This window comes from Cololabis saira, chromosome 18, assembly GCF_033807715.1.
Source record: "Cololabis saira isolate AMF1-May2022 chromosome 18, fColSai1.1, whole genome shotgun sequence".
NCBI classification, from domain to species: domain Eukaryota; kingdom Metazoa; phylum Chordata; class Actinopteri; order Beloniformes; family Belonidae; genus Cololabis; species Cololabis saira.
The window spans coordinates 8,210,549-8,224,502 of NC_084604.1; the positions used below are offsets into that span (position 1 = coordinate 8,210,549).

The following is a 13,954-nucleotide window of genomic DNA, read 5'->3' on the forward strand; positions in this document are numbered from 1 at the left end:
ATCTGCATTTGCTGTCATTTGTCATATATGTGTAAAACTGTTATAATATGTGTACAATTATCACAATGTTGAAATAACGTAGATGTGTCCACCCCGTGATGGAAAGATTGATTACAGGGTGGATGTTTATTGCTACTTTTGGCTTTTGATGAGCACATTGTATATCTTCAGCTTGCAAAGAGATACAGTATTGAAGGTGACTGTATACTGTTTATTTAATATATTTAAAATTTCAGATTTTTTAAAATACTAATAAATGACAATGAGGACACTTTATCCTTGAACACACCCGACTACAAACACAATATGACAAAAATTAAGAAATATAAGTCAGGAATTTGATGTCTTTGCAGCAGGTGAGGCCACTTACATTGAAAAAAGACAAAATGGTACATCAGTTGATCTGTTAAATAGTCAGTTACCCCATAACAACAGGGTGGACACCAGTTTCAAGGACACTGACAACATGTTTAAAATGATTCAAAAATTGAATATAAATCATCAATATTACTAGTTTTATTAAAGATCATGTGAAGAATGAGGATATATAAAAAGTATTCAAATGTTGTGTCCCTTAGTAAGCAGAGCAGCATGGGGGGGGCATGGCAAAATTGTGCACATCCAATTAAAGAAAATGGTTTAAAATGGTGGAAATCCATGTCAAGAGACTTGCCATTACAGTTGTATGTGTGCAGAAGTTTCGGCATTTACTTCAGAACCTCAGATTGTTGTTATTTTCTACTACTACTGTCATTTATTAGCGTCTCTCATTTAGTAGACGCCTTTATCCAAAGCAACTTACATCTGAGAGAACAAACACACCATTTCGCCCGGGGAGCAATTATTCAAGGGCCCAAGGTGGTTCATCTTGGTGGCCTTTCCGGGGCTTGAACCTGGTCTTCCAGACCCCTGCACCTCTGTAGCCACTAGACTACCCCACCACTTATTTTAACATATAAGAAGTGATAAGTTGATTTTGATTTGAACACCAAAGGCCCTTTATAGTGACATGGTACCAGGAATGTGAGCACGCCTGGGGGGCGGGGCCATAAGTGCAAGGGCACGACCAACGCTGCCCACTATAGGAGCAATTCTGTACCATAATTCAAATTAAAATGGATTAGCTAAGATTATTTTTCATTTCCGGAATAAAGCTGCATTTTTTGACTCATAAATAATGATAATAACTTATCTAAACTGCATTTTCTTCTTCACCATTGCTCATTCTGTGACCTAATTATAATGATAAAGAAAAGGACATTAAAGATTTAATCTTGAAAAAATTATCTTGCAAAAAGTGTTACAAAATTCAATTTGAAATACCAACTTTGAAAATGAAAAAATGCTTTTTAATTTTCAAAATTAAGCTGCATTTTTGGCTTATAAATAAAATGAATAATAAATCATCCAAACAGCATTTTAATTTTTTCTTCTTTACCACTGCCCAGTGCTTCTTCGTTTTCATGCCCGCCTCGCAAAAAGTGTAACATAATTCAAATTGAGTTGGCGATCCCAAGTGACGCAGGAGGGTGACGTCAGTGATGCCCTTCTTAGTCCCCAGGCTGACTGTTCTACAATACCTTGCTCATTCATTTTAATTTGAAATATGGTACAGAATTGCCTCCATAGCTCACAGCTTTAATTTGTAATTGAGTTTGTGATAAGTGGTAAAAGCTTAATTGTTTGGCACTTTCCACTTTAGGTGTCCAATCCTTTTTTCAATTAATATGATTATGATAACTGTGTGTCTGTTTATTCACACTTCTAACAACTGTCTACTAACACAGAAGCCTCAACTCAGCCTAAGAAAAAAACAACAGAAACAGACATTTTGAAACTTTGGTATAGCTCTGTGCTGGTTTTTCCTGCTTCATCTGCTCCTTTCTCTTTTTTCCCCCTCTCTCCCTCCTTTCTTTCCCACCTAACCTGCTGTCTTTCCTTCCTGTGTGCAAAATGGCTGCTTCCTTCCTGCCTTCTCTCCCTTGGTCTGTCCTCTGTCCTGTCTTGTCCCTCACATTGATTTGGTCCAATTTGTATTATGCCTGTCCAGCCTTTGAAAGCACACTTAACACTTCCACACCCCAGGAGTATGGCAGGACATCCTCCACACCTGTATCTCCATCCACACCTACTTACCAGGCTTCTGGAACACTCTCACCCACGGCACCCCCAACTCCACCTCTCAGGCACTCAGCCTCTCGATTTGCCACATCACTCGGTTCTGCCTTCCACCCCGTTCTGCCTCATTACGCCACAGTTCCAAGGCGACAGCAGGCCTTTTCACAACCCCCAGCTCCTGCCCCCGCCTCAACTCCTCCCACTGCACACAAGTCTGTGGTGTGGTCAGCATGCAACTTCACCCCTTTGCCTCCGTCACCCCCAGTCATGATAAGCAGCCCACCGGGGAAGGCTACGGGTCCACGGCCTCTCATTCCAATCGCTGCACCTTCCCCTCTCAGCCAAAAGCCCCCATCACCATCCCCAACCGGACCGCCTACATTCCCCGCACCTTCTCCCGTCACCATCCAACACAGTCACGTCCCTCTTGGCATCACCTGCCCATCACCACCTCCACCCCCCACGCCTCCCCCTCTCCATTCGCCCATGGCTCGCACTCTCCCGTCACCCATGACACCCCCTACATCTTCCTCCTCCGTCTCGTCTCCCCCCTCCTCATTCCAGGCTCCTGGTGTGCCCTCTCCCTCCACAGTGCCCCATGCTACTGCAACTTCTGCAACCTCTGCTTCTGCTGAGCACCTCTCCCTCCCTGTGGGTATGAGCCGATTGGGGCCAGGGGAGCCGGACACGGCCGCAGGCCCAGAGCCAAGGCCCGATCATGGGGGCTACTCCTGTCAGCCTGTGCCCCAGGGTAAGGCCTCCACAGTCTGGATTCTCTTCTATTCTCTTTTCTCGTTGATGGCTCTCCTTCCACGTCCTTTCATGACCTTTGTTTCACACACTAACAGGGAGATAGTGAATGCTGTTTGAAATGTTACCTTGTCATTGAACTAGCTATAGGAAAAAGTGAGTCTGGTAGGAGTTTTACCTCAGAAAATGTTTCAGTCTTGGCTGCAGTAACCTGAATTCAAATTTTCTGACTCTGATAAAAGTTCTATAGTTACTACTGTATGATCGCTTGGTGCAGTAGTCACTAATGCTTGGGCATGCCTTAATTGTTTTCCCCATTGTATGCTCATGTGCTTGTTGCTGAAATATTTTGCTGACTGTCCATTAGATACAAAATGCATCTGGTGATTTAGCATGGCATGCCTGACACTTTGAAAATCATGTCTTGTTACAGATCAGTGACTACGTTTACATGCAGTCAAAATTCGGGTTATTTCTAGTATTCCAGTTACTGAAACATTGGGAATATTCCGTTTACATGGTAATTAATCATTTGGGATATCTGGATCAAACCAGCGACGCACGGAGAACGTCATGATGCAATTCCCGTCATTTCCGCTTCTTCTTCCTGTCTCTAAATCCAAAACAAATGCTGCTTCGCGCAACTTTTCTCTCACCTTCTTGTAAATCTTCTATCCCGGTACTTTCTACCGTCTACAAATGCAGAAATGTTCATATCCTTCATTACATTTATGAAGTGATTAGTCTCCTCCTGGTCTTGTGTTTCTCCGTGTTTATAAGAACTTCCTGGACTCAAAAGACCAGGATTTCTTGTGAACAGAACATGTGCAGAAAACAAATTCATGTTCCGTTTCATGGGCATATCCCGTTAGGCGTTTAAATGACCGAATATTCGGGTTTTAAAAGGAGTAACCCAGGGGTCATATTCGGGTTTTTAAAAACCGGAATATGAGAAAATTCCGGTTATTCAAAGGGGTTATTGGTGTTTACATGGCCGTGCAAATTCGGGTTATTGCCAATATTCGGGTTTTAAAAGGGTTATTGACTGCATGTAAACGCAGTCATTGATTCAACTTTGTATGAAATCAGTGGAAGTTTTCAGTCTTTTGGCTTAATTGTTTTTCTGCTATCAGTTTTTCTTAAAATGTTTCTACTTCGTGTTGATTTATTAATTTGATTTCTTAACAAGCCCTTGTATAATTATTAATTGTGATTCTTAATCGTTTGTCAGTATGTAACTGTAAACCCCTTAACCTGAATTTTGTCATAGCAGAATGCTGACACTGTATGGGCTGGGGAGATTTTCAAATAGCCTTAAGCCGTAAAGCTCAAGGACATGTGGCCAGAAAAGATTGCACAGCTGGTTTTATATCAACCATATTAATGGGGTATGAAGGTCCTGAAAATTGAATTGATCTTTTATTTTGGAAAGACAAATGTTATCCCTTCTGGTATCCAAGTCATTATTGTTATGATTTTTGAGACGGTTGTTAAGTTAAAAGTTTGTTAGATTTCAAACAAAGTTATCTTCTTTGTATATCATAGTATTTTATGGATTTTATCATGGTCCTTGGTAAGTGTATATTGCTTTGATTATACATGAGACGTGAGAAAATATAGTAAAATATAGTAAATTAAAGTTAAAGGAAAATCATTACCTGTTCAAACTGTTTCAAACTGCCCAACACCATCATTATTCTCTTGCGATGCATGTAATAATAACTGTAGTTGTGATGAGATACGCTGAAATACTTAACAAGTATTCCATGCTATATTTCATTTGAAAATTCCATTCTGCATTTCAAAAAATATAACAACATTTTGAAAGTTTGCTTATTTTGCTTAGTTTGAGGAGAGTATATACCGTTCTCTGTGCATCCAGAAACCCCTCACTGGAAATCGATTGAAATTCCTAGCCTGTGTGACAAAGTAAACGTCCAAAATACTCGAAACTGTTTATGCTCACTTGTTGTGACATGCACATTTCCTTTGTGTTGAAATAGCTTTGAAATATGAGAAGCAGCATTCAGCAACACTCTTATATGTCAACAGAGTTTGATATAGAGTATAATAGACGAGCTAGTAATACTTCTCAAAAATACTATTTAAACTTAGTGCAAAAAATAAAGACATTTGTGGTTGGGAGATTAGTTTTGTTTGTTGGCAATACATCTTAGAATGCACCCCCTACAAAAAGAAAAACAAGGAATAATAATAATGTTTAAAAAGTAATACTTAAAGTAATACCTAAAGTAAAATCTCTTTGTATATTTTTTGGGGGGTATAGGAAAGCGTGCACTTTTGAGACAATATGAGTCTGTGATTGTTTGCCGTTCTGATGGCCCAGGGGAAAGAAGCTATTTTTCAGTCTTTTGGTGTGAATAAGATTGACCTGTAGCGTGTTCCACATGGTAGCCGGTATCAGAATCAGAAAGAAGTTTATTGCCAAGTTGTTTAACACACACAAGGAATTTGTTGTGGTGATTGGTGCAATACAAAAGAACAAATAATATAGTTGGTTTTAAAGTGCCGGAGTAATGAGTCTGTACAAAGGTGACCTAGGATGTGCGTTAATGTGACGCATAAGGTCAGGATTGGAGTCTTTACGTTAATGTAACGTAGAGTGGGGTGGGGGGGCAGTCTGTGGTAGACGGGGGAGAGGGGGGACCGGGGCCTTGTTGATGAGGACAGCTGCAGACGGAAAGAAACAGTTTTTATGGTGTGAGGTTTTGGTCCTGATGGAGCGCAGCCTCCTGCCAGAGGGAAGAGTCTGGAACAGCTTGTGTCCGGGGTGGCAGGGTCTGTGTGCTTGGTGAGAGGGGACTCCTGACCGGGCCTTGGCCCACCTGAGGCAGCGGGCTGCGGAGAGCTGCTCCAGAGTGGGCAGAGGTTAACCAATGATTTTCTGGGCTGTGTTCATGACCCTCTGCACAGCCTTCTTGTGCCGTCTGTTTTCTCTTTTCCTGCTCTGCTCAGCTGGCCTCCGGCAGGAGGTCCCCTCGTATGAGCCAGGTCCTGCTCAAAGTTTCTTCCCTCCTAAAGGGGAGTTTTTCTTGCCACTGTTTGATTTAAGGTTTTTCTCCCACTAGGGGAGTTTTTACCTGCCACTGTTTATGTTATGTTTATGTAATAATTGCTCGGGGGTCATGTTCTGGGTCTCTGGAAAGATCCTAGAGACAACTTCTGTTGTAATAAACTTGTAGTAAACTCCACAGAGGGGTGGTAGAAGGTCAGCAGCAGCTTCGTGTCCAGATTGATTTTCCTAAGGACATGCAGGAAGTTTAGCTGCTGTTGAGTTTTCTTCGCCAAGGCCTTTGTATTGTCCATGAGTGGTTTGCAGAAATGTGGGTGCCCAGGAACTTGAAGTTGGAGATGATTTCCACCTGTTCTCCATATATGACAGGAGGGCTGTGATCCCGTCTGTTTCTGCTAAAGTCCACGATGAGTTCTTTGTTTTTTTTGGACATTCAGGGTCAAGTTATTTCCCAGAGCAACAGTCTCTTCACCTCGGCCCTGTTTTCCATCTTGTCCTTGTTGCAGATGAGCCCAACCACGGTGGTGTCATCTGCATATTTGATGATGCAGTTGGTTGGGTGAGTCAGAGAGCAATTGTATGTATACAAGGGGGCTTAGGATGCAGCCTTGGGAAGATCTGGTGCCGAGTGTGACTGTGAAGGAGTGGTGAGAGCCGAGTCTCCATGACTGTGGGTTGCTCAGCAGAAATCTTTTAATCCAGACAGGTGGGGAGTGGGATCTGTAGCTCCAGAAGTTTTTGGAACAGAATGTCTGGGATGATTGTGTTAAAGGCTGAGCTGTGGTCAACAAAAAGCATCCTCACCTAGCTCTTGCTGTTTTCCAGATGGCTCAGTGCTGTGTGGAATGTGAGGGCAATGACATCCTCAGCGGACTGATTTGCCCTGTAAGCCAATTGGTGTGGGTCGAGGGATGGAGCAAGAGAGTCTCTGATGTGCTGAGAAACTGATCGTTCCAGACACTTCATGATAGCAGAGGTCATGGTCATCAATCATTGAAGTTGGCCGTTTTCTTGGGGATGGGGACGATGATGGAGCGTTCAAACATGTAGGGACAGAGGCATGTGTCAGGGTGAGATTGACGAGTTTTGTGAGGATCCCTGCAAGTTGGTCTGCACATGCTTTGATCACTGCTGCGTTGGAAGTGTTTTTTCCCCTTTTAAATAGTGCCACATTTGTAAGGAACATACATTTTGTTCTTCATTTTCCTTGTCTGATCTCCTTTTTCCTGTTCTGCCCAGCTCGCCTTTGGCAGGAGGTTCTGCTCAAGGTTTCTTCTTTTTACCTGGCATTGTGTATGTAATAATTGCTTGGGGCTCATGTTCTGGGTCTCTGGAAGCACCTAGAGACAATTTGTGTTGATATGAATTGAATTGAATTGAATTGAAAAAATTGAACATGTTTACATGCTTCTTTTGCTGCATTGTTTGCGAAACAATGTGCAATACTGCCACATCATGTTCAGCTGTCTTACTTGTTCAGTCAACTGTTCTTCTGTGGTGCTGCAGTGTAGTGGAGTAGGAGCTGTGGAGTCGGCTCTGTCAGAGGTTCCTGTTTAGCGGGTTTAACCTAAATCCCTGCTAATGAAAACACACCTACTGTATACTGTATAGATTTTCATATATGTGTTTTTAAGATTGTTGCATCTGATTTTTTTTATAGTAATTTCTACACACTGTACATGTGCACGTCACAACATGTCAAATAAGAACATGTTTGTATTAGTAGGAAGTCTAATATTGTCATTTATGTTAGATTAATCCACATCCAATGACAATTCTAGTGATGGCTTTGTCCAACAGGTTTATTGGATGTCAAGACAATAGAGCAATTTATTCTCTTATCAAGTGCTGGAAGTAGTGGCCAATAAGCTAATTCCCAAAATGTTAACATATTACTTTTACACATTTAGTGGCAGAACAAAAACTAACTGGTGCAAGCAAAGCTTAATTCATATTAACATTTTTTTTATTACTTTGACATATAGTTTAAAATAATTTTTAAAGACATGTAGAAGAATAAACAAAAATATAATTTAGTTTTTTATCCAAAAGTGAATTCAGTCTTGAGCATTGTAAATTCATAAAGTATTTTGAAAGTCAGTGGCGTACCTGTATAGTCATAGATGAATCCTTCTGTTGTCTTTTTTCTGTTTTCTTATAATCCCAACAACATATTGCATGTCATTTTGAGTTTAATTTTCTTACACCCTGTCTTCACCCATCCACCCCTTTTTGTTCCATGTTTCTAGCCGACGTGTTGCAGCCGAGCGCGGGGTTGAGCACCCCCACTCCGCCTCCACCTCCGCCGCTGCCACCCGGCTCCACTGTGACCGCTGCAACCACCGCCCCGGCCGCCACTCCCACTATCCCCGCTGGCCATCCTCCTCCACCCCCTCCTCCTCCGCTCCCCCTGTCTCTGACTGCAGTCAAGACCCCCCCTCCTCCACCAGGCCCAGCTCCTTCTCCCGGCGCCCCACAACCTCCTCCAGCACCTCCTCTTCCTCCTGGACTGTTTTCTCCTGCGGAGGACCGACCCCTCTCCGGTTTCGCTGCCGCTCTTGTTGGAGCCAAGCTGCGCAAAGTGCCATGGGTGAGAAAGTTCTGCGCTATTTTTGACCAAAGCCCTGACAACTCATGTCTGCACTTCTGCACAGTATATGTTGTAATATCTGAACCATATGCAGGGTTCGTACGTTTTGAAAAAACCTGGAAAACTCATGGAATTAGAAAATGTCATTTTCAAGGCCTGGAAAAAAAAAAAAAAAGTTCACCCCAAAAGTTTTGGAAAAGTCATGGAATTTATTTTTCTCACTTAATGATAACATTTAGTAATAACAGCCAATAAGGTAGATTTAAAATTGATCAATAAATAAGTCTCACGCGTTTTTACGCGTGACGTGCCTAGCATCTTCGTCGATTGACCACATTCTCCTACAGTTATTACAGTTATATTAGATTACTATAAATTACATATACTACAACATATTGCTGGTATATCAGTGTTAGTTTAAACAAATGTTTATTTTGTATAAAACCACAATTGTCATTAGATCTCCACTGTGGTGACTTTTTACATACTGTAGTTTTATTCCTATATTTCATTCATACATTGATGTTTTAGAGGTCATGTATAGTCATGGAAACTTGCTGCCAAGTCATGGAAAAGTCATGGAAATGTGTTGGTTAAATGTGTATGAACCCTGCATATGAGTCAATAGTATAATATCACTAAGTAATTGGCTGGTTTTCAGTGAAACCCACTTATTGTTGATACACACACAGCTGTCACAAATAAGCCTCATACAGAATGACATGGAATCACCGTCACCAAAGCATTCAGTTATTTGTACCATGTTCATTCATGATCTCACGCACATCTGTCACATCTTGTCACTGATTCAATGGCGATTCTCTCATAATGCTCACATCAGCAATGCTACATTCCAAGTGGAACTGCTGGGTTTTTTTTTTTTAAATAGAGATACAAGTGTAACACAAATCACCTAGAAACCAATGAGTATTGGAGATAGTAGGTAAGAAACAGCAATTAGTATCCATGATTATTAAATCAACCCCATATCTTATATAATAACCCTAATCTAAGACAATATTCAGATTAAAGTGTTGACATGATATTCCTTCAGAATATTCACTTCAAAATCCAGGTTTATTCAATTCTACATATTATAAGCAACTTTGGACTTGTTACTTTGTGAAGTCACGTAAAAATATAAGAAGTCTTTGTTTTTGGACTTTTTCGGAGCTCTCTCAGGAACCGCTTCTGTCCTGTTATGATTGAACATGACTAGCTAAAATGATCACACAAGCATAAGTGATTACACAAGCATTTCATATAAGCAGCAAAGCAATAATCATTTCATACATGGCAAAAACAAGTCATTGGTAAATGTGACATCACTCGAAATGTAACCAGTGAGTGGGGAAGTTTATACAAATCATTGCATTGAATGGCTGGCTCTTCATATAGGGGTATGTAAATCTCACACTTTGTATAATTATTATTATTGGTATTAGGAATTTATTGACAGAATGCATACATATTTTCATATTCTTAGTCTTAAAATATGAATTAAACTTTTTTAATTCATTAAACTTTTTAAGTAAAAAATACAATTCCATTGTCGATTTTGAAATAAAGTTTACATTTATCTGATCAATACATAAAATTAGAGCATCATTGCCCTTTAATGTGTGAAGCATTTCACTCCCTTTGTATCATTTTTAAAGGAAATGAAACTGATTCAGGTAGTTGGATGATCGTCTGTTAGTCTCTGATGATTTGTTGGTCTTAGTATTTGTTGTTTTGGTCTAGATGATGATCAAAATCGTGCCAGGAGAGTTTATATAAGGCATTAAATTAATTTTTAATCCGATTGACTGACAGCGACTATTACTTCCTCCTAAGTAATCGTCACGCTACCACACTAAGCATAGCAACCATCTGTTGTCTCAGTCTCAGGTAAACATGACATGACAGTCATTTTTGATTTTGCCATCGAATCGACATGTTAAACGGTATATCCTGCTGTAAACAACTGACAGCATCTTTGCAGATATTTCGGCGGGATTAGGCTAAAGGAGCTTCCGAGGCAACATAGCTGCACCCCGGAAGAAGAGAAAGGGGCTTCAAAACCTTCAGAAACCAATGGGTCACGTGACCTTATGCTTTGTCCATTGTTTTATACAGTCTGTGGTTTAGTTGCATGTCATTGCTTTGTCGACGCTTGGTCTTGGTGGTGGTCAGAAAACAACGTGGCTTTTATTGAAAGTTGGAAGACATTTTGGGGGAAGCCCGGTCTGATTAGTAGAGACGGCATTCATCCCATCTGGGATGACGCTGCTCTTAGGGAGTGGCAGCCTAGTGGTTACAGACGTAACCACTAGGGCCCCTGAGGCCACCTGGGTCCCTGAGCAAGGCCCTCAACCCCAACCGCTCCCCGGGCGCCGTTCATATGGCAGCCCACTGCTCTCTAGTCTAATTAGAGATGGGTTAAATGCAGAGACCTTGGCGAGTGGCAGCCTAGTGGTTACAGAGGAGGGCTGGAGTCTGGAGGACCCGGGTTCAAGCCCCTGGATTGCAACCAATAGTTAGTACAGTTGGGCCCCTGAGCAAGGCCCTTAACCTTTACTGCTCCCCGGGCGCTCCCCAGACCACTGCTACTAGTTCAACTAGAAAATGGGTTAAATGCAGAGAAAGAATTTCCCCATTGTGGGAGTACTAAGGGAAGCTTTTCTTCTTTTTCTTTCTTTCTTATTTCTAGAAATTTGGCTGATTTTAATAATAATAATGGATTTGATTTATATCGTACTTTTCTTGGATACTCAACGCGCTCACGATGTTCACATTCTTTATTCACTAATACGGATGCTGTGATCCAACTTTTTCACTTGCGATCCGATACCGATACCACAGCCTTAGTACCGATCCGATACCAGCGCATATTTCTATCTCTCTGTTTTGACCAATAGGTTCACTTTTTTTAGTACTTATTTTGTAGTGTGGACTAATAGAAAAGGCTTGATAAAGTGACGTTACTCATAACGACAATAACATACTTCCGGAGATGAATAGTCCACAACAGTAGGTTATCATGACAAAACTTGAGCCATTTATTAGATATTAAAAAATTTTAACATAAAATAGGCAGTAGCATTAAATAAAATAAATAACATCTCAACATCAGAAAGCCAATATAAAAAGATCAAGCAAATTTAAAAACAAATTTACTAAAAGTAGGGTTTGTTTGACATCTGTTACCATTAATAAAAGCCATGACTTCCAAAGTCAGATAAATTCTACTGCAATATAATGGCCAAGTGATTCATTTGTTAAATTAATTATTTTCATTCATTAACTTTGTTTATTTTTTGTTATTTATTAGTGTTATTTGAGCCACTCACAGCCTACTCTCGTTGCTATAACCTCAATCACATAATTGATGCGTGCACGGAACGTGTGCGATTATGACAAAGATGGATTTGCATCTAACTTTGGGTCAGGTGACCAATGAACTGTCAATTATCCATCAAACTCCACAATGATCATGTTAACATTAAATCGGATGGATTTGTCTAGGACATTTCTCTTGCGGGACGGGAGAAGACACTAAATCTCTACCTATTATCTATTATTATGCGGACATGAATTCTGCCCTGTTTTTCTTTAGGGTGGTTCAGCTTCAGTCCCAGGTGGTTCTGTTTTGGGTGGATCTGGTCCGATTTGAGATGGTTCTGTTCAGGTGGTTCTGGTTCTGGTTGTATTTGTAGTGCTGGCATGTTCTCAAGGATGTATGAAGGCTCTGCGATTTAAATCCATTATTAGCGATGAATTGTTCATAAAATTTAAAAGTTAATATTTTAAAACTACAAAACTTTTTTTTTTTTTAAATGGGTCAATCCATAACATTTTTTCAGTGTTTCAGTGTTTTTTCGGGTGTTTTTTCGGGTGTGCTGAAGAACTTGGAAAGTATCCAAATAAAAATTAAGAGAAAGAAGAGGAGGCATAAGGGGGAATAAAAGGGAGGAGATGATGAAGAAGAAGAAAGAATCAAAGGAGCAGAAAGAGGGGAAGTAGAGATTGCTGAAATCAGGTGAAAATGTGGAGAAAATGGTCAAACGTAGCTCAGAAAACCTGGAAAGTCTTCAAATTATATAACAGAAAGAGTAGTAGAATATAAGAAAAAACATTGAAAAGATGAAGATTACCTGAAAAGAAGAAAACGCAGCTGAAAATGAAAAGATCATTTGAAGAGAGGAGGATAAGTTGTAAGTCTGGTCTCCTCAACTGTCACAGTAGCTGCACTGCCAGCTCTCTTTATAGAACAAAGAACTAGTCGCCATGGTAACGACAGAAGCTGCAGCACCTTTACCCCTTTTCCACCAAACCGGTTCCAGGGCTGGTTCTGGGCCAGTGCTGAGTTTGGAACCGGCTTTCTGTTTCCACTGACAAAGAACTGGCTCCAGGCCAGAAAAAACGGTTCCAAGGGAGCGTCAACTCTTTGCTGGGCCAGAGGAAAGAACCGCTTAAGCTGGGCAGACACTGTGCGATATTTTAAATAGTTTGATTCAGCCCCATCTCAAACTGCACGACTAGATCGCTGAGTTCAAAAGTTCACAGCCCACGATTTATGGTCTCACACTGTACGACCCGATGCTCTGATGCGACCCGTCTGCTCACACTATACGATCATAATCCTCACGTCAGACTTCTGTTACTGGAACTGCAACGTCAAAAAGAAGTAGAAGAAGAGGAGGAACCCGGAAGTGGGAGACACCAAAGATGCTCAGCAAAAACAAACGCGCTGCCTTGGCAATTTGTGCCATTCTGTGTGCCGATAAATCAAAAAAGAAAAGACGACGTCGTGTTTGGACAAGGAAATGTCACGTTTTTGTACTTTTGATCATGTTTAAGCTGTTTTTTTTGCAATCCTGCTCAGCGGTGTTTTTGATTTTGTTTAAGTTAATAAATCATCATTTTTGGAACTCCTGCCCCCTGGTCTCCTACAACTGGGGTCCTCCAACCTGACAAGCACCCTGACAATTACATTGTTGTTGCTTCAATTTTCAGGCCAATGCAAATGCAGCGACGTAACTGACGTTTGCAGCGACATAACTGCTGTTACAATGACGTAATGACTTGGCTTCCATAGCACCCTGAGCTATGGAAAAGCTAACCAGTTCTCAGCTGGTTCGCAAGGTGAACCAGCACCAGCTCTGTTTCCGAACCAGCTCCAGAACCGGTTTGGTGGAAAAGAGGTACTTGTGTCTCCCTCTTTTGACCACTTTATAACCACTTTGGAGCCTCCCAACAAAAGCTCATATCTTCTAAATGATAAGTGGTGTCGGCAAAGTTTTTGCGGCATACGAGCCAAAGGTCTCTCCCGAACTCAATGATGTCACATTTAGGACATTGGGGGTTATAATTTGGGATTTAGAGTAAATGTGAAAAGAGCCGTCTGATCATCTGTGCTTAATAGGTAATCTGGTATCCTCCCCATTATAAAACATGGGAAGATTATGGGCAGTGTTGGG

The 13,954-nt window shown here is 41.1% G+C and overlaps 1 protein-coding gene across 6 annotated transcripts in view; it reads left to right on the forward strand.

The window, feature by feature from the left end:
- Positions 1 to 13,954, forward strand: part of enah (ENAH actin regulator) — an 89,974-nt gene that overhangs the window by 48,062 nt on the left and 27,958 nt on the right. For 4 of the 6 annotated variants that reach the window (XR_009770469.1, XM_061707389.1, XM_061707390.1 and 1 more), the window contains 2 exons: positions 2,051 to 2,869; positions 8,152 to 8,492. Coding sequence is in view for 5 of the 6 variants with exons in the window: in XM_061707389.1 (XP_061563373.1) it covers positions 2,051 to 2,869; positions 8,152 to 8,492 (1,160 nt within the window). In the remaining variant the exon portion in view is untranslated. The remainder of the gene's footprint in view (positions 1 to 2,050; positions 2,870 to 8,151; positions 8,493 to 13,954) is intronic. The other 2 variants (XM_061707391.1, XM_061707393.1) reach the window with 2 other exon arrangements.